This window comes from Schistocerca gregaria, chromosome 7 (genome assembly GCF_023897955.1).
Source record: "Schistocerca gregaria isolate iqSchGreg1 chromosome 7, iqSchGreg1.2, whole genome shotgun sequence".
Taxonomy (NCBI): domain Eukaryota; kingdom Metazoa; phylum Arthropoda; class Insecta; order Orthoptera; family Acrididae; genus Schistocerca; species Schistocerca gregaria.
Window position 1 is genome coordinate 44,390,509 of NC_064926.1, and position 25,074 is coordinate 44,415,582.

At 41.5% G+C, this 25,074-nt stretch overlaps 1 protein-coding gene across 1 annotated transcript in view; it reads right to left on the minus strand.

Annotated features, from left to right (window-relative positions):
• LOC126281581 (modular serine protease-like) overlaps positions 1-25,074 on the minus strand; it is a 192,287-nt gene that overhangs the window by 74,711 nt on the left and 92,502 nt on the right. The window contains exons 4-5 of the mRNA XM_049980662.1: positions 14,083-14,229; positions 13,572-13,688 (exon numbers count right to left, since the gene is read on the minus strand). Of these exons, the coding sequence (XP_049836619.1) occupies positions 13,572-13,688; positions 14,083-14,229 (264 nt within the window). The remainder of the gene's footprint in view (positions 1-13,571; positions 13,689-14,082; positions 14,230-25,074) is intronic.

Genomic DNA, 25,074 nt, shown 5'->3' on the forward strand with positions numbered 1-25,074 from the left:
AACAACGGGCAACAACTGTAGCATGTGGAGAATGACCTAACAGTGTAAGGCAATGGCTTTATTGTGTAGGTGGGCTGCAGTCATCTGCAGTTCTTAGTGTGGCTAGAATTTCCCTGTTGTTTAATGTCTTGCAATGTAATAGCTGCCAAACACACTTCTTTCTTTATGGTAGAATACAATAGGCTCGTTTCCACAGTGAAAACATAATGCATCATCCTAGAGTTGTCAAATGTGTCTCTGAATGTTGTCTCATATTTACAGCACAACTTCTGTGTTCTTGACAGCACAGATACAGCCTCTACTATTGCGAGTTTGAATGCCCAACAGACAGTGTTTCTGACTCCATTCTTCAGTGTTGCCTGCCTTATGGACACTGGTGTCAACAATCAATGAACCATTTGTTGTACTAGTGATTCTAACTCCAAATATCCGGGTTCAACCTCCCAGTGCAATTTCTTTCAGCCACCTTGATTTGAATGTAACCGTAGGCTTCCGCAGCCATTGTCAATGTCAATAAAATTCTTCTGGGTTAGAGACCACATTGTCATTTATAAAATTCCAACGTTTCGGCGTCTGTTGCAAGGCGCCTTCCTCAGGGTGTGTTGCTAACTGCTGAATGAGCGCAATTGTGGGTACATATATACTATGGAAGAGTGTTGTGATTGGATGTGAGGATGAGGAGGAAGGGTACTAGGAGTTCATTTTATTGGCGTTTGCATTGCGTCTTGTTATTGGCGGAAATAGGCGTTTTCCATTGGAGTTTCCTTTACTGCCTGCCATTGGTGGAAATCGGCGAATAGGAGACTTAGCGGCGACTGCAGCGTAGCGTTGTTTACTAACTGCCTAGTATCGACTAGGCCGCGTCAGCGCTCTGTGTACCATCCTCCGCTGTGGCCTACCGCACGCCTGTTGCTTTGCGCGAGCTGTCCTTCCGCAAAGCTGTCACAGCAGGCAGCCAAGACACTGGAAGTCTGTACCCGTCTTCTCTGTTCATATTATCGGGTCACTTGCTATTTCTATAGCCTCTCTAATCTTCCTCCTTAAACTAAACGGCTGTTTCGCCAGTACTCGGGCCTCTCGAAATACGATGTTCATCCTGCACTGCTCATGATGTTCTGACACCGCTGATTTGCTATATTGTTTGAGTCGGATATATCTCATGTTCATTTAGCCTCGTGCTTATTGGACGCCCAGTCTCACCTACATACACCAGTCCACATTCACACTCGATCTCATAAACTCCGGCGGCATGAAACTTATCAATTGTATCTTTTGTCGAGCCCAGAATGTCTTATTTTGTTGTTGCTACGAAAAATCGGCTTAATACCTGCCCGACGGAGAATTTTGCCCAGACGTTTAGTAACCCCTTGTACATACGGTAGCACGGCGCCCTTGTACATACGGTAGCACGGCGGTGTTCTGTGCTTCGTTCTGTATTTCCCTGTTGCCCTCCTCCTTCGGCGCCATGGTTTTGCGTATCAGCCTCATGTCGTAGCCATTAGCTCCAAAAATGGTCCTGAGGTTCTGCAGTTCAGCTTGCAGGTTGTATTCATCGCTGATCCTGTAGGCTCTCTTAGTTAAAGTTCGCAGGGCCGAATTCTTTTGCATAAGATGGTGGTGGGAGGATGCATGCAGGTACCTGTCCGTGTTGGTGGGCTTCCTGTAAACTCTGTGTCCAAGCTTCCCGTCTGGCTTACGATAAACTTCTACGTCGAGAAAAGGCAATACCCCGTTCTTTTCAATCTCCATGGTAAAATGAATTTTGCTGTGCTGCTGGTTAAGATGTTCGTGGAAGTTCTGAAGCTCCTCTTCTCCGTGTGGCCAGATAACAAAGGTGTCATCCACGTATCGTAGCCAGCATTCCGGGCGTAATGGCGCGGACAGGAGTGCTGTTTCTTCGAATGCTGGCATAAAAATGTCTGCTGTAGCTGGCGAAAGAGGGGAACCCATAGCAACACTGTCCGTCTGCTCATAAAAACCCCCTTTCCACCTAAAATAGGTGGTCGTCAAACAGTGGCGCACTAGCTCGCTAACGTCAGGTGCCATGCGTTCCTCTGATACGGATTTGATGGTCAGTTTTGACGTGAAATCTTTGTTCACGAATGTACCTGTGACGGACACCATGAACATCTTAGAGACATGCTTCTCTTTCAAAAGTGCTATAAAATGGGTGGAGTCCTTGACGTATGCATCTGTATGTCTCACTAAACGTCTAAGCTTCGGAGCCAATTCTTTCGCTAATTTGTAGGTCGGCGAGTTGATACTACTCACTATCGGCCGTAAAGGGAAGGCTTCTTTGTGGATCTTTGGTACCCCATATATTCTTGGTGCCTGTGGCACCTGTGGAATGAGTCTACGGGTCGTGTCAAAATTCATCCTGGTTTGCTTCAGCAGCACTTGCGTCGATTTGACTATCTTGACCATCGGATCCCCCTTAAGTATATGGTAAATGGGTTCCTTCAAAAGATCCTCGATCCTCTTATCGTAATCTACAGTGCGCCACTGTTTGACGACCACCTATTTTAGGTGGAAAGAGGATTTTTACGAGCAGACGAACGGTGTTGCTATGGATTCCCCTCTTTCGCCAGCTGCAGCAGACATTTTTATGCCAGCATTCGAAGAAACAGCTCTCCTGTCCGCGCCATTACGCCCGGAATGCTGGCTACGATACGTGGATGACACCTTTGTTATCTGGCCACACGGAGAAGAGGAGCTTCAGAACTTCCACGAACATCTTAACCAGCAGCACAGCAAAATTCATTTTACCATGGAGATTGAAAAGAACGGGGTATTGCCTTTTCTCGACGTAGAAGTTTATCGTAAGCCAGACGGGAAGCTTGGACACAGAGTTTACAGGAAGCCCACCAACACGGACAGGTACCTGCATGCATCCTCCCACCACCATCTTATGCAAAAGAATTCGGCCCTGCGAACTTTAACTAAGAGAGCCTACAGGATCAGCGATGAATACAACCTGCAAGCTGAACTGCAGAACCTCAGGACCATTTTTGGAGCTAATGGCTACGACATGAGGCTGATACGCAAAACCATGGCGCCGAAGGAGGAGGGCAACAGGGAAATACAAAACGAAGCACAGAACACCGCCGTGCTACCGTATGTACAAGGTGTTACTGAACATCTGGGCAAAATTCTCCGCCGGGCAGGTATTAAGCCGATTTTTCGTAGCAACAACAAAATAAAAGACATTCTGGGCTCGACAAAAGATACAATTGACAAGTTTCATGCCGCCGGAGTTTATGAAATCGAGTGTGAATGTTGACTGGTGTATGTAGGTGAGACTGGGCGTCCAATAAGCACGAGGCTAAATGAACATGAGAGATATATCCGCCTCAAACAATGTAGCAAATCAGCGGTGTCAGAACATCATGAGCAATGCAGGATGAACATCGTATTTCGAGAGGCCCGAGTACTGGCGAAACAGCCGTTTAGTTTGAGGAGGAAGATTAGAGAGGCTATAGAAATAGCCAAGCGACCCGATAATATGAACAGAGAAGACGGGTACAGACTTCCAGCGTCTTGGCTGCCTGCTGTGACAGCTTTGCGGAAGGACAGCTCGCGCAAAGCAACAGGCGTGCGGTAGGCCACAGCGGAGGATGGTACACAGAGCGCTGACGCGGCCTAGTCGATACTAGGTAGTTAGTAAACAACGCTACGCTGCAGTCGCCGCTAAGTCTCCTATTCGCCGATTTCCACCAATGGCAGGCAGTAAAGGAAACTCCAATGGAAAACGCCTATTTCCGCCAATAACAAGACGCAATGCAAATGCCAATAAAATGAACTCCTAGTACCCTTCCTCCTCATCCTCACATTCAATCACAACACTCTTCCATAGTATATATGTACCCACACTTGCCTTCCTCAGGGTGTGTTGCTAACTGCTGAATGAGTGCGTCTTGCAACAGACGCCGAAACGTTGGAATTTTATAAATGACAATGCGGTCTCTACCCCAGAAGAATTTTATTGACACCTTGATTTGAGTTAACAGACATTGTATCCCTTCGTTTACTGACTGCTTTACTAGCAATGTGAGCTCTCCTCCTGCTCCTAATGCTCTTCCATGACTATCTTTGGTACAAAATTTTGAAGTTATCAAATGCCATACATTATTTTCCTTTTCTGGTGCATTGCCTCACTGTACTGGCGCCACTTGATGAAGTCTCGTGTTGTGACATCCTTAAAGCAACACTTCCCAGTTCTCCATTTTTACAGGATGTGACAGTTTCAAGACAGTTTACATAATTGCTTCATCTCCACCTGCCACTGGCGTCAGTTAGTTATTTATTTTTGCAGACTTGTTGCTGCTTGCCACTAAATATTTTCTGAATTTCTGTGTGAAATTTGTTCCAGCTCTTGAGACTCTCCTCATTGTTTTTAAACCACTGTTGATCCTGCATCATCTGATCCTGTCCAGCATCTCCCAAACATACTATTATGTGCGTAACATGAACGCATCACCAGTGCTTTTGTATATATTGGTCCCTTCATAATCAAAACCACAGAAGGAATATACTCTTTGTATTTGGGTGGAAAATGCTACTGTGTATTCTTAATGGAACCTTGGTAATACAGATACCTGAATCACACTGTCTTCTCAGGTCTTTCTCATATAGAATCCAGAATCTAGTACCAGTTACAAGAGCAGGGCGCTCAACAAGAAATAATATGTCACCCTGATAACATGGAAATATACACAGAGCTGAACTGCCTGTTTTGACAGCATGTGCTCCTAAATACACATATACAAAATGTTAAATACATATAGAATACTGGAATTTGTTCTAAGTCCCAGTACCTACAAATCTCATGAATTTTGAGTGATGCAGGAGGCAGGATTTGAACTGGTGAATTTCAAGTTTCCAGCCAGAAATTTCATGACAAGAGGTCACAAAATGGCAAATAAAGTGAAATCATTCAATAATAGAAAGGCAATTATATCTGATGATGCACCTGCACAATTCTAAACAGACTGTGAGAAACAACTTACTCCAACAACCTACAATAAATTGCTGTTGGAAGGAGGTAAGTGATTGGAAAAGGCCGCAAATTATTCCCATGTTCTGGAGTTGTAAGCTGCCATGCTTCGAACTTTATAGTAATCCCCAAATCCAAGAAGAATTATTCTCCACTTTAAAAAAGTTAGATAAAAAATAAAACAATAGCCTTGCCGCAGTGGTAAAACCAGTTCCTGTCATATCATCAAAGTTACTCACTGTCGGATTTAGCTAGTACTTGGATGGGTGACTGTCCAGGCCTGCTAAGTGCTGTTGGCAAGCAGCGTGCACTCAGCCCTTGAGACATCAAACAGGGGATCTACTTTATTGAGAAACATTGGCTTTCATCAAGAAAACTGACAATGGCTGGGGGGAGAGGTGTTCTTACCACATGCCCCTCCATATCTGCACCCAGCAAAACCTAACAGTTGAGGATGACACACCAGTCTGTTGGTACTGTCCGGCCTCCAAGATCTATTTGGATGGAGTTTTAGATAAGTGCATTGCACCTGTTGACTAACAAGACTGCAAATTGATGGATCTTTCAAAGTGGGTGCATGAGTTTCAGGGATATAACATCACAGTAGCATACTGCCAACTGTTAATGAAGCAGTGATTGAGATATCATCAGTGCTATACTCTTCCTCTACAAAAGACAAACATTGGGCCTGAGCAAATCGAAGATCCAGCATTGACAGTTCATATTAATAAATGGAATGTTGAATGCACACTGAATTATGACAAAATGGGATGCAAATGGCTGCTTATCATCCTAGCTCATTTATTGCCAGCCATACTAAAGTATTTGCATGTTGCTCAGTCATACGATCATTTAGGACTTGTGGAGACCCTCGATAATTTCAGAAGTGGGTATTATTGGCTAGATGTCTACTGATCTGTCGGACACTATGAAAGCCACTGTACAAAATGTCTACAAAGGAAGCATTTTCTCTGTTATTTAAAAGAAAACTTGATACCAATTCTGCCAGCAGTTGCTTCATTTCACCAGACTGAAAATGACCTATTGGGTAGGTTTCTCCATTCAACAAATGGGAATAAATATATAATAGTGCATACTCTTTACATCACCTAATATGCTGTCACCAAGAATGTGCTAACAGCAAAAGCACTAATTACCAGGTTTCTTGTAGAAGACAATTTTTTAAGCATGGTGCACCATGTGTAATGTTCTCTCCACATGGGGAAGGGATCCTGTCAAGACTAGATGACAAGTACCTGCCACCCACTGATGACTGGTCAAGTGAAATATTTTATTAAAAATACATTGGAAGATGTGCTTTCTAAGTAAATAGTATCATATCCCAGTTTCTTTATTTGATAACAATCTGTTGTGGCATTTGCATACATCACGGGAAAGTAGTACACTTTATATTTAATGTCAGTCTGTTCCATGGCATATTAATTGGGTATAATAGTTTTAATTCAGTCACTATCATACAGCCATCTTCAGCGTGAGTCAAACATTCAAAATTCTATCTAGAAGACATGCCCAGAAGGTGATGGTATCATGGATACTTGATTTCTATTTAAAGTTTAACTGCAGAAGCAAGACAGCTGGTATCCATATAGAGCAAAAAACTGATTTCTTAGTAACAACATAACATAGTATGGACTTTTACAGCTGTGGAGAAAGTCAGGCATTTATAAAAAATAACTAAAGCAGTATGTTAGCCCAAAACAAACACTGTTAGTTGTCATGGCATCACCTATGAAGTCAAGTATGACGTCAAGAGAAAAGCACAATGGCATTCATATCCTTTGCATGATTTCCTGTCATTGTCCTGAGGCATGGATTAATGATAGTGAATCTGGATGCAAGGAACATGAAGACCTGCTAAATAATCACAATTCATGAATAGAAGTATTCTTATTTGAATGTTGCCACATCCATAAGGGCATGACAATGTGACAATATGAGATACAGCAGTGTCACCATCTGAAGGACCACTGACATGATCCAGATCTAAGAAGGTATTGTTCACTCAGACACATTAATTCATTGTTTAGCAAATAAGGGATAATGTGTCACGATGTGTGTCATCTGTAATGTTGTTATTACTATACTTGCTGGTTGAATGCGTGCAAGCCACCAATTTGGTTCCTGCTTCCTAGAGTTGTTTATTACTAGCAGATAAACCTGGAATTGCCCAGGTATGTATTTATAGCTGTGGGACCACACCCATACCAAACACTGTCTGGCCTTGAGCTTAATGTTTATGAAGCCATATCTCGTGAACTGTGTGTCATACAATGATATAATTTACTACTTATTTACTGCTAATTTTATTCATGACACATTTTATGAACAGAACACATGTATACCACTGAATCTAAGTGCCAAATTATATCATCATCCCTCTTGTGGAACCTTTACAGCATGAACAACAGAATAATAAGAGATAAACATTTTTCCTTTCATCAATTTGTAGGGGCTGCCAGTGAGAAAAAAAATTTCCTAAAAGTTTGTTGCAACTGGCTAAGTCCTCCAATTCTCAAATACTGGATGAATAAAGCCTGGGAATTGATGGGGGTGAAAAAGAAACATAGCCCACAATACATCCCCACCCCTTTTGTAGGTAGGTGGTTCTTCCCCCCACAGCAATTGTCATCTGACTGTTTTCCACATCCCAAGCTTGATACACGGATCTTACTAACAAACACACACACACACACACACACACACACACACACACACACACACACACTTTTATAATATATATGGATTTATGATTTCTGAAAGGTCCTGGGGCTATTTGAATTCACTAGCACATTATATATTTGTATAAATAGGAACATACATTGCTGAGACAGGCAGTTCAGCTATACAAGTAAATTTCATGAGTGGCCATATGACACTGTTCTCATAACTTGCACTTAGTTCCAGATTCCCCATGACAACATGTAAAGAATTTGATTATCCTGAATTGGTTCCAGAAAACAGTGTTAATGTGAGTATTGTTTAAACTTAATGGAAGGACAGCTTTCCATTAATACTATCAAAACTGATGAATTGAGAGGCAGAATAACAGTTTACATATTTATGAACAAGAGTTTCCAAACAAATGGCCACTTGATATAAAAGGAATCATTCTACTGGGAGTGTACACAATAATTTTTAATTTAATTGTGAGCTTAAATGCCACAATAATTTTCACACTTCATTAACTTCATGATAGAATGTGAAGGACCTTTCTTATCCTAGCTCTTCATTTTGTTAAAATGTTTTAAGTTCAGAGAAGAATAAGCTAAAAGTTCTTGTTTCACTTGTTGAACTACATGCCTCAAGAAGAATGCTTTATGCACTTCCCAGGACTTTTTTTTTATTCATATGAGTGAATGCAGAAGTGTAAACTAAAAGCAAAATAAAATAAAGAAGTTATATTTCTTGGTAACAATATTCTTCACAAGGAGTGGTTATTTTATTTATGAACTGTGATACTAATTGTTTCCTGTAAATCAAGAAGATTAAGTTTATAAAAGACAATGAATCTAATTTGATGAACAAATTTAGCTGGTTACAACAGATCATATGTTCGGTCAACAACATACATACATACTCAAATATATTTAAGAACAAACAAAAAATAATAATCTTATTTTATGTTATTGGTGAGACACACTGTTTTATTGAATTGATTAAGTCTCAAAGAATATGGCATCATTTCAGAATCATGCAAGGCAATAGTAGCATTATCCACTCATCTATAGACTAGCATATTTCCTCCTACAACTTAGGGATAGTGTCTGTTCTGTTTAGTGGCAAATAACAGTGAAGTATTCATCCAGACACATCACAAAAAGATGTAGTTTTGGGTAACGTTTGTGTTCTGGTCTTCAGTTCGTAGACTGGTTTGTTGAAGCTCTCTATGCTACTCTATCCTGTGCAAGCCTTTTCATCTCCAAGTAACTACAGCAACTTACATCCTTCTGAATCTGCTTACTGTAATCATCTCTTTGTTTCCCTCTAGGATTTCAGTTTCATGTGTACGAACTCCGAGTGCACGATGCCACATTGCTCCGGGCCTCAGTGTACCTTGTAGTTGGCACTTCCGTATGTCCTCCATTGGTTCCACCTATCAGTGATGCTACTAAGGATAGGGACACACACTTGCCTCAACTGAAGCAACATTCAAAGGTGCTTCAAGTCACAGACAATTCCTTACAGCAGTTGTTTCTTCTGTCATGGGTGTCACCAAACACATTTCTTCTTCTCCAAAAACTGGCACCTCTCTCACTTTTTCTTTTCAGGAGATATGCATCCTGCTGACTGATTACTATTCTCAGAAAAATAATGTAGCTGCCACTAGGCTTGGGTTTCGCCAATACCATACATAACCTGGACCATCATACTGCTCTTGGGTCATAGACTTTCAAGGTCTTAGCCACAGAAGTGATTTCACTTGCACCAACAAAGGCTGCACATGTTTGTACATAGATTCATCACTTTCTGATGTCATTGTGTCCCTGTGTAGAGACCCAGATTGGGTACCATCTGGACCAACTGGATAACTCGTCACTGGAAGACATCTTGCGCATTACACACTTGTCCATTGGGAGCCAGAGCAATTTGGAACAACTCATGGTAAGGCCACAAGCTGCAGTGGTTAACATGCCACCACGCATTTCATACTCAGTTTGCAGGCTTAAGACAACCTCCAAGTTGTAGCAACATTGCCTCATCATTGGTTGAGACATCTACACATCCATTCCTCTGTTTGCCCCTTGTTGATATAATGGGGGCCATTCTCATTGTGCTTCGAGTGTTTTTCTGTTCACTCTTGGGTTGCTGGGTGTCCTGCAAACACACTGACAAAGAGGGACATCTCCACTCAGTGTGTTTGAGCCATGCAACCAGCTCTCATCCCAACCCACGAGTGAACCAGGACACTATACACGCACTGCAGTCAGCTGACCATCTGGGCAACCCCTTCATACAGAAATTGCTTAGTTGCTTCTGACACTTCACATTTATCACTAGGACATCTGACTCCAGGTGGACACAGGGGTGCCATAATTTCTTTGATGGATCAGATGATGTATGTGCAGTTGCAGCTGGAGTTGCTTGACTTGTCCCCACTCTTGCAGCATTTGGTGGTCTATGGGAACAGTCCTATCTCTCTTCATGGTGTGTCAAAAAACAAGGTAACTTTAATATTGATGAATAAATAAATATTTTTTCATAAAAATATAATGTTGTCCCCTTCAAAATAATCCCCCTCAGATACAATACACTTGTGCCAATGCTTCTTCCAATCCTTGAAGCACTTCTCATAGGCACTTTTTGGTACAGCCTTGAGTACTTCCAGTGATTCAATTTTTATTTTCCCATTAATTGAAAATCTTCATCCTTTAGTAGGTCTCTGGGGTTTTAGGAACAGGAAAAAGTCACAGGGGACCAAATCCAGTGAATATAGTGGCTGAGGCATGACTGTCATGTTGTTTTTGGCCAAGATTCTCTCACAAGCAACAATGAATGAGCAGGTGCATTGTCGTGATGAAAACCACGAATTGTTTCTCCACAATTTCACACATTTTTAATTCTTGCGAACAGTGTATAATGTCAAAGTAACACTTCTTATTGACTGTGCATCATGAATGTTTGCCTCAAGGTCATACAATGTCATGGTAATTGGAAAAAAAAAGAAGGGGGTGAGCAAAACTCTGACATTGGATCAAACTTGTCGTGCTTTTTTCGGTCTTGGCTCTCCGGGATGCTTCCATTGGGATGACTGAGGTTTGGTTTTGACATCATAACCCATATTTCAGCACCAGTTATGACCTTTTGAGCAAATCAGGATCATCATAGACGTCATTCCAAAGCTGCTAAGCGATGTTCATGTGAGAGTTCTGATCAAAATTGACAACTTCTGGAACAAACTTCACTGACACACATCTCATGCCCAAAACATCTGACAAAACTGCACAGCTTCGACGTTATCATCTGTTGTTGATATGCTGGGGCGTCCAGAGTGAGGTTCATTATTGGCATCTTTTCAACCATTTTGGAAGATCTTGTACCACTTTAAACATTTTTTCTTTTATTTAGAGCAGACTCACCATATGCCACTGTCAACATCTGAAGTGTTTTAGAGCACCTGATTCCATTGATTATGGGACCTTCCTGCCAGAAGTATTTTCAAAATCTCCACACCACTTTATGACCCTGCAAGCTCATGTTGTCATTTGGAGAAGTGTAGGTTTTATCAGCCATATGTGGAGTATTTGATTTAATATTGCAAAAGGCAGAATGATATGTGGCTTTAGTAAGTGTCCCAAAGATTGATTATGAGCTCAGAAGATACAGGTTTTGAAGTGAATAAATCTACATACTTACTTTACTTCAGTTGTGGCCTACATCACTGTAGTGAAATCCATTATGGTATCCTGTATTTACTGACCAAGCATATTGTAGCTCATGTATGCAGTAATCGAGGAACACCAAAGGCAAGATATGGTTTAAATACCTGTGATTACCTTAACTACTCACTAACTGGTGGGATGTTAAAACCTGTCTCTCAACATGAATAAGCCAGCCAGTAATGTTACTCAGTAACCAAGAACGAGACATTAGTACAAAACTGACTGTAGTACTGTGAAGATATAGCCGAAATAAACAGGGCTACCTAGTAAACTGTCAAAGTGTTAGGTAACAACTTCACCTTGCAATTGGTGGTTCTCTCTGATCATGATCTGGATTGTTTCTCTCTCTCTTCTCCTGGCCTGTTTTCATCACTGTGGCAAATGTTTCTGTTTCGCATCTTATTGCACTGACTGCTTTGGGCTTGTCCTAGTCTGTGTCTTGTCCACTGTCAGTCAGCCATGTTTAGCTTGACCACCACTTGGTGGTATGTTGTCTTCCACAAGTGGCACTTCCACCTTGTGACTTCACCCATTTCTCTCCTGGGTTCTGATCATCTGCTATATCTGGCTACTTGTGGACATAATAACTTTACTGGCCATAGTAGGGCATTTGATAGCTGTAATTATATTATGAGGGGCAGTCAAATGAAAACCAGTCATGGAAAAATAGTAATGGAACTGTATATTATTTCACAAGTAATCACCTTAACTGTCAATACATTAATTTCACTGTGAGACAAGATAATCAGATCCTTTATGGGAATATGTCTGTGGTCACTTATGGAATTACAATTGTATGCAAGTGTTCCCCTCTTTGTCCAAAGAGAATCAATGGCCACTAAATCCTTTCTTCAGCTCTCTGAAAAATATGGCCATCACATTTGGAGAGATAATCACTGGGTGAGTGATGTGTAAATATTTCGTGGCAAAAGTTCTGCAGCGTACTCTAAGCAACATAGGTAACATACAGGCACTGTTTCGAGTACACTGGATACATTTGTAGCCATTGATTTACTTCAAATGAAGATCTTCTAACAATTCCCCGTCCCACCTGTAATGGGAACATGGTTAAATAGCCGATGGAAAAAAGTTCAATGAATTCTATGTCTGGAAATTTGAATAGGAAGTGTATCTAAAGTTAATTGCAGGGCAAGGAATCTGGAACAATTTTTGTGAATAGTTGAAACAATGTTCAGCTTTTAGTTCAATACTGCTGTTTGTGTTGTTGTGTATTTCACTCATTGAACTGAAAATTATTTGGGGTATGGGCTATCTGAGAGGTTTCCTGGGTCTCTTAAGTGTTTAATGACAATGTGTTTATCTTCTTCTTGATGTCTGTGGTGCTGTGCAGCTTCTTCCTTCATCAGTGTCACCAATAATGCATATTATCTGTGCTCTCAAAGCGTAAACAGGTATTAAATGTAACTTCTCTAAAATGTGGAGTATACATACCTGAATAACTTTACCCGATGTTTCTTTTTTTTAAAAAAAAAAAAACACAAGACATTCCCTTTACACTTCAAACATTAACAATACATCCCACAATGATACATCAGAGACAAGTTACATTATGATCACACCACCACCACCAACTAGATGGCTCAAGACATGAGGAAAGTAATGGGGGCAAGGAGTCCTGCCTCCCTTTCTCAATGCAGGCAGTTTTCGCCCACGGTTTGTGTTTCTGTGAAAGCAGAACTGCTAAACAATGAAAGCAATTGCAGCTCATTTTGGTGTGTTGGCAGTCATACTCGAACCCTGCAGATGGATCAGGATTAACAAATGCTTTGTATACTCTACTTTGCTCTGGATCATACATTGCTCATTGTTTTCTAATTGTGAAATGGGTGAAGAAGTTAACAGCTGCCATGCAACTTCTCGCTGAGGCAGGCAGATCAAACATGATAGTTCACACCTAACCTTTACCAGTATCATACCACAATCATAATTCAAAATACCCCTACCTAAAAGGATCACATAAAAGTGTGTGCACAACAGTGATAGTTCCCAAAAAATGAAAATAAAGAAAAAAGTAAAGTCTAGGTCGATATTCAGAACACTGACAATCCCTGAGAGAAATTTTCTCTGTTATGTCACGCAAAATATTATCAGAATTCTGTTTCAGAATGTTCTAGAGCTGAACAAGAAAAGGAATTGTTATTTTACCAAAATCTTACCTTATGGCTGAACACTGAATCAATGTTTCATCAGATCCATCCTTGCAGTCCTTAGTGCCATCACAGCGAGAAGCGTCATCAATACATTCACCAGAATTACAGTGAAATTGTCTTTTCCTGGTGACATGCAAAGGAACTACGATATTATGTAATTTTAAAAGATACAAAACATATTATGAATCCATATTAAACAAAACAAAGCAAATGCAAACACTTCACTAGCATAATATTAGTGTTCTATCCATGGCTATCCCACTGTATCCATGGCATATTTACCATTTCTTTGGAATTGTGTCATCCACCTGTGTGTGCTGTTCCATTGCTGCTTTGATATTCCTTTACAAGTAGTGCATTTAAAATTGAAACAGAGAAACAAAAACTTGAAGTATGAATAGATTTTTATTAACTTGTTAGACTTTTCCAATTATCAACCTATTAAGGCTATATGGAGTATAACTTTACAAGAATATGAATATTGTTTGCGAACAGAAAAGTAATACATCTTACTTACTGACATGTCCCATTTGTTGGCTTCGGTATGTTTGGACATTCCAATAAAAGTTCATCTGAATTATCTGCGCAGTCCTGTTGCCCATCACATTTTTTAAATTCATCAATGCATCCACCATAACTGCATCGGAATGAGAATTCAGGACAGCTAAAAATATTAACATTTAAGTATAAAAAAGAAAAACCAACACAATAAATAAAGTTACATTTATTTACATGGACTCACTCAAAAATTTCATGCTAAGTATTTCAAACAGAAAATCTGGAATGGAACAAAAAGACTGAAGTGGGCAAAACTGCTACTCAACACATGGAAGACGTATTGAGTGGCAGACAGGCACATTTTTAGTAAATATTGGCTGGGGGAGGTAGTGGGGTTACTTTTAAGTAACTCCAAGGGGTGAAGAGGGGGAAGAATTTCAGGACAAATGTGGGGTGGGGGGGGGGCAGTGATGATGTAGTGCTGCCTGTGAATGCGGGCAATCACTAGACAGCATCTCTGAAATTGTATCTGTATGTCTACATATGTAACTAAAGGTATTTATTTACACAGGACATTTAACATAGAGTATGGATGTAACATTAGTTATATCACTTTCTAATTTTCCTCAAATACGTGGCATAATTTTACCATGTGTGAATCACAATGCACTCTCACAGCTAAGTTAATTGAGCACTGAAACCTTCAGCTCAATTGCATTGTAATTTATTATTTTATTGCATGTATACTAGCAGTCTGAGTAATATCTAAGTAAAGGGTAGAAACTGTTAAATTGAGTAACAGGTGTACAGCTGACCTCTAGTGCAGAAGTTTAACATAAGGCTTGATAGGTACTGTCACCTGTTTGTGTTTGGTCATAATTGTAACATTCCTAACAAAAATATTGAAACAAATGCCGAGGGCGAAAGGTAAACAGTAACTAGAATGTTCCATTGTTACATGCTTTGTTAATTGAATAAATTCATTTAATGATTTCATGCCCTGCTAAGAGATAGAATACATTTGTACTTGATTGCAGGGAACTTTGACTAGTTAATTGACCTGGGACGATGTTATCCAAGTCTAATTTGTTAAGGCAGAATATGAAGTCAACATCTTAGCATTTGAGAACTATGAATACCCTAAGAAACACGCAATCCTGATGGCAAAATATACTATTGAGGGAAGGTTTTTCAGGTACCACAGCCAACAGGACATCTTATGGGGTTTCTTCACAGCCACTGATCAAATTAGAGCTAGTTCCTGCTGACATCGAGCAGGGGAACAGTTCAAACCCTCCAATTCTGACCCAAATTTATCGTTTGTCAACAAACATGTATTTTTAATTTCTTATGGTGCCTTGAGGGAGGAAATAAAGCTCTGTACTATACATCAGTAGCTGCACCTACTTAAGAACAAAACAAAGAAATTTTGTGTACATGTTACAGTGATGGAAAAAGAATTATCCAGATGCATTTTGATTATCTGGAAGATGTCACTGAAGCTCTGCAGGCACTAGGGGAAGATGTAGAGGCTTATGGTTGAGTCTTAGTTTCAAACATACTTTCATCAAAAACATTATGGCAATGCTGGATAATTCATACATAAGGGTAATAATTGTTGTGGTAGGAAAAACTGTGGGGCACATGGCAATTCAACCTGCGAATCTAAAGGAACACATTTCATTTAAGCAATAAGTAGTTGTTCTTTGCACTCTGCCTTTTTGCAGACTGTACCAGAAAAAACTCATCATGCCTATCCTCTGGATGAAGAACTGACACATCGTCACAGGAAAAGTGAAGCAGTCAATGATGTTGCATCTGAAAATGCACAAGTACTGCAGTTACTTCAGGAAGACTTCATTAATTGAGGAAGAGCCCTTATCATGTGAAGATGCATTGAATGGACCCATTACTTGTCACTCCCTCATCACTATTTGATGGGGCAAATAAAAATTGTTGGCTGAATTTTAGATAGGGGTGGGAGGGGAGGGGGCAGTTCAACATGTACATTTAAAATGTAATTTGACATCTGTTTCCCACAGGCAACACTGATGATGTCATCGTCCTCCAGATTCCTCTGCAAAGTGACAAGGCATTTTTCAGCATTACAGATATTACTTGGAAGAACAGGTACTGATATTTGTAGGAATAACTACTCGTCTCTGATACTTGATAGACTGGGAAGAATGAATATTCTCAAAAAGTAGTCAACTCTTCACAATCATTTGTCAGTCCTGTCTGTTACGTATTCCTATTGTCTCTAAATCAAACAAGCTTCAGACTGTGTTGTCAAATGATTGATTGAATGGCAGAATGATTGGGTTAATGATAGCAGAAAGAATCCAAGGGTTTCTGTAAATCATGCTAAGGAGCCAGACAAATTTTGAAGGTAGTAAAGGCAGTGCTGGGGAGATAAGTATTGTTATAGTGTTTCCAAGAGTTTTCCATTGATCATCCACTTCGATTAGACGTGCAGTGGGGAGATCTTCAAATTCTTCAGCAGGATGCAAATTACAAATGTGTTACCTTTTACATGTCCTTCTCAATGTCAGGTGAACCAGTTGAATTGAGCTTGACACTGAATAAAGACTTTAAAACTGGAAGTTGTTGCAAATCTCCCACTGGCAGTAAATGCCTTAAAGTCCTGTTGAGTGACCTACTTACAAAGCTGGACTGGTTGCCACTATTTAAAATGCTGTTTGTACATCCACTTCTACCTGTGGGCCCTGTTACATACAAACAAGCTGGCTGGAGATAAACGAATCCTAAACATCCAGTATACTCTGTTTTGGAATTTCATGATTATAGAGGCTATTATTAATTAGACCATCTTGGATTCTGATTTCAAAGATAGCAGCCTACAATTCATTCAGAAGGTTGAATTTAGGAAAGGAAAAGCATTCCTGTACAGTGAGAGCACAGAATGGTGGGGTTGGAGCTGCACAGCTAGAAACAGTCACCATCCACCACAAAATCCATACAGGTAGCAATAGGAGTAGAGTGGTGCAGATGGCACTGGCCGGAATAAATACGACACTGACAAGAGGGGAGCAGCAGTCATCAGGATCACCTGAAGATTGCACAAAGTCTTTACTGAAATCTCATGGAGTAATGACAATATAAACCTGCCAGACACCAAATAACTGTAAAAAGTTAGAGCTGGACAGAACAGAGCAGGGAGAAGTAATTGTGAGTAGAACAATATTATGAAAAGGATAGTTGCTACTCACCATACAGAGGGGATGTGAATTGCACATAAGCACATCTAAAAGACTGGCAGCTGAAGCCAGACTACTTTGTGACAGAGACTGTGGTCTTGAGTGTGACCGGTGGGGGGGGGGGGGGGGGGGGGGGCGCGAGAGGGGGTACGGGGGCGCGAGAGGGGGTACGGGGGCGCGAGAGGGGGTACGGGGGCGCGAGAGGGGGTACGGGGGCGCGAGAGGGGGTACGGGGGCGCGAGAGGGGGTACGGGGGCGCGAGAGGGGGTACGGGGGCGCGAGAGGGGGTACGGGGGGCGAGAGGGGGTACGGGGGGGCGAGAGGGTGTACGGGGGGGCGAGAGGGGGTACGGGGGGGCGAGAGGGGGTACGGGGGGGCGAGAGGGGGTACGGGGGGGCGAGAGGGGGTACGGGGGGGCGAGAGGGGGTACGGGGGGGCGAGAGGGGGTACGGGGGGGCGAGAGGGGGTACGGGGGGGCGAGAGGGGGTACGGGGGGGCGAGAGGGGGTACGGGGGGGCGAGAGGGGGTACGGGGGGGCGAGAGGGGGTACGGGGGGGCGAGAGGGGGTACGGGGGGGCGAGAGGGGGTACGGGGGGGCGAGAGGGGGTACGGGGGGGCGAGAGGGAGAGGGGGGGGCGAGAGGGAGAGGGGGGGCGAGAGGGAGAGGGGGGGCGAGAGGGAGAGGGGGGGCGAGAGGGAGAGGGGGGGCGAGAGGGAGAGGGGGGGAGGGAGAGGGACCAGCATTTTCCATTTTTTAATTGTGACTACAGGTTCATATACTGATGACTGGAACCAAACTGAAGTTGTGTGGTAGTGTGTATTATGTTTCTTGTTGTTGTTGTGGTCTTCAGTCCTGAGACTGGTTTGATGCAGCTCTCCATGCTCCTCTATCCTGTGTAAGCTGCTTCATCTCTCAGTACCTACTGCAACCTACATCCTTCTGAATCTGCTTAGTGTATTCATCTCTTGGTCTCCCTCTATGATTTTTACCCTCCACGCTGCCCTGCAATACTAAAATGGCGACCCCTGATTCTCCCCAATTCTATTCAATAGCTCCTCATTAGTTATGTGATCTACCCATCTAATCTTCTGCTTTCTTCTGTAGCACCACGTTTTGAAAGCTTCTATTCTCTTCTTGTCCAAACTATTTATCGTCCATGATTCACTTCCATACATGGCTACACTCCATACACATACTTTCAGAAACGGCTTCCTAACACTTAAATCTATACTCGATGTTAACAAATTTCTCTTCTTCAGAAGCGCTTTCCTTGCCATTGCCAGTCTACATTTTATATCCTCTGTACTTCGACCATCATCAGTTATTTTGCTCCCCAAATAGCAAAACTCCTTTACTACTTTAAGTGTCTCATTTCCTAATGTAATTCCCTCCGCATCACCCGACTTAGTGTCTTGAAAGGAGGATATAAGATGAACATCAACAAAAGCAAAACGAGGATAATGGAATGTAGTCGAACTGTCCACTCCGTTGAACTGCTCTTCCATGTCCTTTGATAGAATTACAATGTCATCGGCGAACCTCAGAGACAGCAAAGTTTTTATTTCTTCTCCTTGGATTTTAATACCTACTCAAAAATTTTCTTTTGTTTCCTTTACTGCTTGCTCAGTATACAGACTGAATAACATTGTGGAGAGGCTACAACCCTGCGCTCCCTCCCAACCGCTGCTTCCCTTTCATGCCCCTCGACTCTTGTAACTGCCATCTGGTTTCTGTACAAATTTTAAATAGGGGTAAAATACATGGAGCGAAAGGCTGTCACCTTCAGAATTTGAAAGAGAGTATTTCAGTCAACATTGTCAAAAGCTTTCTCTAAGTCTACAAATGCTAGAAATGTGGGTTTGCCTTTCCTTAATCTTTCTTCTAAGATAAGTCGTAGGGTCAGTATTGCCTCACGTGTTCCAGTGTTTCTACGGAATATATGAAAAACATTATGTCCCCCCCTCCAATTGTCAAGTATAACCTCTACCCATAACATTTTGCAGGAACTATCTACTTCAATTTCACTACAAGGCGAACTACTTCTAACATCAATAAATACTCCAACACCAACTGTATTTAATCTATTCTTTCTGAACACTGTTAGAAAGTTTTAAAAAATTTCGGCTGAACTTATAGGTACAGAAAGCTGGCTAAAGCTGAAAATAACTATTCGAGCTTCAGTGCTATCTATTAGGGCATGGAGCTCTGGTTCTTTCTCAACACAGCTATGACAATTTACAAGACCGATCGCTTCTACAACTACCTTACTGTTTTACCTGCCCCCTTTCAGATGGACGACCTTTCTGTGGTTCTCTGAGGCCCTCCAACCTAAAATACGGCCCAGTTCCTTCACCCACAGCCCCCGCTACCCGTGTAGCCACTTCCTGTGTGTAGTGGACTCGTGACCTATTACGCGGAACCCTGAAACCCACCACCTGATGGTCAACGATGCTGCAGACGGTGAGCTCCACCTTAATCCCTGAAGCAAGACTGGAAAGTCTTTTCCATTTCCGCCCGAAACCAAAGAGAATCTCCTCCGATCCAAAGTGACACACGTCACTGGTACCGACTTGGGCTACTCCCTGCAGTTGGCTGCACTGTGTACTCTTCATGGTATCCGGAAGCACCCTTTCCACATCCAGAATGACTACCCCAGTTATGCACCCAGAGTGCACACTGGCTTCCTTCCCCTCCTTGGCAGCCGTGTTCCTAAGGGTCCCCATTACACACGTAACGTTGAAGCTATTAACTACCACCAAATCCACCCTCTGTGAATTCCTAGACCTTGCAAGTCGAGAAGCTTCCTCTGAAACAGGGTGGATGATTGCATCCAGAGCAGAGACTTTGAACAGGTTTCAGGCATTATCTGTGGCTGTTAAACGAACTGGGGAGGCCCTATGATTGGCCCCACGGAACGTCTTTCACTGCCTTCCAAATTTTGGAATGATCTCCCGACCGGGGGGGACACAGGGATGCAAGGGACATCGAGCACGATCCATGTGTCCAGAACACAGATGTTGCTGCACTGAGCTAAGGCTCACTAGCATGAATGCGGTGAAAGACACTAGAGGCTCCACAGTTAGCATCTAGTGTGGGTCTACAACACTAGCTGTGTGCACTGACTCAAAACTAGTGCCACCGATGTCAATGTTGTTTAAGCTTGTTTATAGCTAGTCTGATGTGAGCCACCCAGGTTTTGTCTATGCCATGTTGACATTTGTTACTTATCAAGAAACCCTGAAGATCTGGATATTCTTGCACTACTGACACTGTACCACCACCTGGCAGTTTCATGTTATTGTACCTTGGGCTGTTGTGCGTTGTCTACCAATAAACATATTACAAAAAACACAGGTTCATTTGTGTTGTGAGCCACAACAATTGTCATTCATGTATTTCCCCACAGCAATGATTTCTGCTTAATGACAATTCTCAAGCACAAGTTGAAATGTCACAAAACGTCCAACTTGCGTAAGTGACAGAAGGAAAGTATGTACCAACATAAGGAGTGACTGGTTAGCAGCGAATATTGTTCTGTTGATACATACATTTATAGATAAAACTTCTTCAAAGACAGCTGTAAATTATTTTAATATTAAACATCTATTCAGTGGATGTCTAACACTTATGTTGACACACACACACACACACACACACACACACACACACACACACACACGTGGTGTTACCAAATATGTAATGATAGTAGCAGAAAACATGACATGAGGATAAAATGCAATCTCTAAATGGTGATTAGTTAAATTTACCATTCATTTCTGTAATTTATTTTAATAATTAAGCAGAAAACATGACACGAGGATAAAATGCAATCTCTAAATGGTGATTAATTATTAAAATAAATTACAGAAATGAATGGTAAATTTAACTAATTTGATAGATAAAAAAATCCATTCACCAAGCGGCAGCAGAACACACGCATAAAAGACTTATGAGTGGCCAGCTTTTGGAGCCAGTGGCTCCTCCTTTAGGCAAAAGGGTGAAGGAAAATGACTGGAGAGGTCTAGGAAAAGGGGCAGACTAGCACTATAACGTGTCCCTGGTTCTTGCCACCCACTTGGAATTAATTTACATTAATTTCTTCTGTTTCAGATTTTCTTCACTGTAACTACTCTTTGCTTCATCTTGTTCAGTTTTCTACATGTTCCATTGTCTTTCCTGTCTATTTTCACCGCCCCTCCCATCTCTGTTATGTACAGTGCACTTAGCTTTTCACTCTTATTAACTCATGCACAATGTTTTAGTAGTAATCTCTTTCTTGCATTTTACCCGGTCTTCTACCTTTAAGCTCTCAGGTTTTCAAATATCATCCAATGCAGTCCCCAACAATCAGTCTCCCCTGACCCGCATTTCTGGGCAACATTCCCAAAATCTACCCCTTTTCCTAGACCTCTCCAGTCATTTTCCTTCACCCTTCTTCCTTCCCCTTCCCTCGTCTTTTTACTTAATTGATCCTCTGCTACCTTCACTACTTCATGCCTCAGAACTACTCATCATTCTTCTACTGTATTTCTTTCCCCCATTCCTGTCAATATTTCCCATATGCTCTGCCTGAAACACTGTACAACCTCTGGTTTAGTCAGTTTATCCAGGTCCCATCTCCTTAAATTACCATTTTTTTTGCAGTTTCTTCAGTTTTAATCTACAGTTCATAATTAATAGATTGTGATCCACATCTGCCCCTGGAAATGTCGTACAGTTTAAAACCTGGTTCCTAAAACTCGGTCTTACCATTATATAATCTATCTGAAACCTGTCAGTATCTCCAGGCTTCTTACATGTATACAACCTTCGTTTATGATTCTTAAACCAAGTGTTAGCTATGATTAAGTTGTGCTCTGTACAGAATTCTACCAGGCGGCTTCCTCTCATTTCTTACCCCCAATCCATATTCACCTACTATGTTTCCTTCTCTCCCTTTTCCTACTATCGAATTCCAGTCACCCATGACTATTAAAAGATATTATTCAGGTAGTGAAGGGAGACGAAGAAATTGATGAAATGTATGATGAGATAAATTTTCATCATTTACAGAGCTAGTTGGCATATAAACTTGTAGTACTGTAGTAGGCGTGGGCTTCGTGTCTTTCTTGGCCACATGCTCCACAGTCACAAATTACAGCTGCTTGAAGTCCATCAGATCCTGACTATCTGTCATTTCACTCAGTCAGTGCTACTCTACAGCTTTACATATACTCATCTCCCATGCTAACAACAAGTTACAAGTAGCCTTGCATTACTGCATTCTTCAGTAAGAGAATGAGTCGGAGTATGAAGCAACCACAGCACTACAGTTCTGAGACTGTTCCTGCTTTAGTTCAGCAAATGTGAAGAAAGGAAACCTATTAGCACTAATGTTACAGTGATTAAGAGTCTGAAGTTTGGGCTGCACAAACAAGTCAAGGCGCCATTCTATTTTGATCTCTACTGTCAACCTGCTGAATATTTTTGTAACACAACACAAATCTCCATTCTGAACACTAGATAGGAATGGACTAGTGTGTCAATTTGTGATGAGCTGTGAAATTCACAACTACAAAACTACTCTTATTACTATTCACAAATGACATTAGGGAGAAAATGTGTTGGAATTATAATGAAAGAATCTCAACTTTACACAATATTCTTGCCGCATACTTCTACGGACTTTCCAGCCTTAACTGTATTGCCCCAGAAGGTTATGTAAGAGGGTAGTATTTAGTGAAAGTGTGCTAGAGGTCTTGGTTGCAGCTCAATGAACAGAGTGATCTCTAATTGCGAAATAGGCAGAACTGAGATTTTCAGTTAATTTATCCACATGTTGTTACCACCTCAGTCTGTTCTACACTTAGATGCCTAGGAATTTCAAACAAGAAGTTTCACTTGGTGTATGCTCATTGATCACTACTGGCCTACCTAAAAATAATGATCATTTCTCTGGAGGTTTACAGTATGAGTGTTTTGTAAGGTTAAGAGTTAAGCTGTTTGTTGCAAAGTATACTGAAAGTATGTCCAAAAACAGCCAGGAGAATAGTGGAAAAAGCCCACAACTGGTTGATAGCAAACATCACAGTTTTCACTAAGTCCTCCAGTGCTTTTGCTAAATAACGTATTCAGGTGAAGAAGAGGAATGGGTGAAGTACCAAACCTTTAAGGACATCATATTTAATATTTTCTCATTCTGAATTTAGTTTTATTCGTGTGAAACATTTCTAAATCTGACCCTTGTGCCAAGTTGTTATGGTATGACCCCAGTCATACAACTGCATCAGACTAGGATAGGCGTAACAAGTTGGAAGGTCCATGAGATTATGTTTTACAACTAGATGTTTCACAAAGATGTGACTTATGGTACTTTGTACATTGAGGGGAGTGGAACACCAGTTTTGGAAAAGTGAGAAGGATTTTGGTAAGAATATTCTTCAGCTCAGGTCACAACAACAGGTAGGCAAGATTTAAAGTAAGATGTAGTTATAGTGTTCCTGTGTAGCTGTGTAGGCTAGTACTGGTCAGACTTTGCTGTTTATTCCTGAATGCTCCAACCATCCCCAGTAGACATTTTCAATAAGTTACCAGCAACTGTAAAGAGTTTAAGTACCAATCAACTTCAGTCTCACAGAAGCCTGAATTATTCACCGGTGCCCAACTCCTCCTACTCTATTGATGAACTACTTAGTAGAACCAAATGAAGTTGAAATTATTAATAATGTCATGTCATAACCACAATCAACTCCAAATCAGAAGTAGGGAAGTCAGTGAAGTACAAGATTAGCACTGAAAGTACATTTATTACTTATGTACACAGACAGAACAGAACTTCCTTCAAGAGGACATGAACAGTGGTTCTATGCTTTTGTCTTCTTGACGATGGGTAATAGTTCTTGGCCTCTTAAGTGCAATCCAACAAGTGACAAAGGATATGATATGTCCTGAAAAAGCATGTTAATACTTTTATCTTATCTAACTGTGCTGGTGTAAGCCATCGCCAGCACACCGGTTGGCAAAGAGGCTGCAAGAAGATCAATAACAGGCACTGAATCAAGAGTGCATATCAGGAGAGAGGCCAAAGAGACTCCTAAGCAACACGATGTCAACACCCTCTTGACCGTAAGTATTTAGATCAATATCTGTGACTGTCTGGGCCCTCTGGTCCACAGCAGTCAGCCCAATCACAGACAGAGTCAATCGAAGTTGCAGTCAGTTCATTTACTAGCTCAGTCACTATTCTAGTTGGCATTTGTCAGTTCACATCGCTGGCTACGAGAGTGCAGTATTTATAGCACGACTTGTACTTCACCAGCAGTGAGACTAATGTGGACTATTATGGGAGAGCTTGTACCACAACACATGGACTAGCTTAAAGATAAGTAACCTATTGTTCTTATGAATAAAGAACCATGTTAATACACGTGTGCAGTTGTGTTGTAGAAAGCGGGTACTGGCCACCAAACAACATCCTCTCTCTCGCTTCCCCTGGTACCAGTGGCTACGATGGCCATGACGACACACAACCCACCTCCTGCACAGGAGTAAAATTCCATTTCCTGTCTCTCAGCTCTCTCTCACTGTCCTGTACTTTCTGTTATAGCATTATGGTATATTCAGATGTCATGACTGGCAGTGTTATATGCTATGAATGTATGTAGATGCTGAACAGAGAGATTTGAGTATATCTTAATGTCTCAGTGAATCTTCCTGTGAGGCCATCTGTGGGTGGTAGGCAGTTGTTGTCCATCTGAGATTGGTAATTTCATGTTGAAACACCATCAACAGGATAACTTTCTGCAATCAGAGA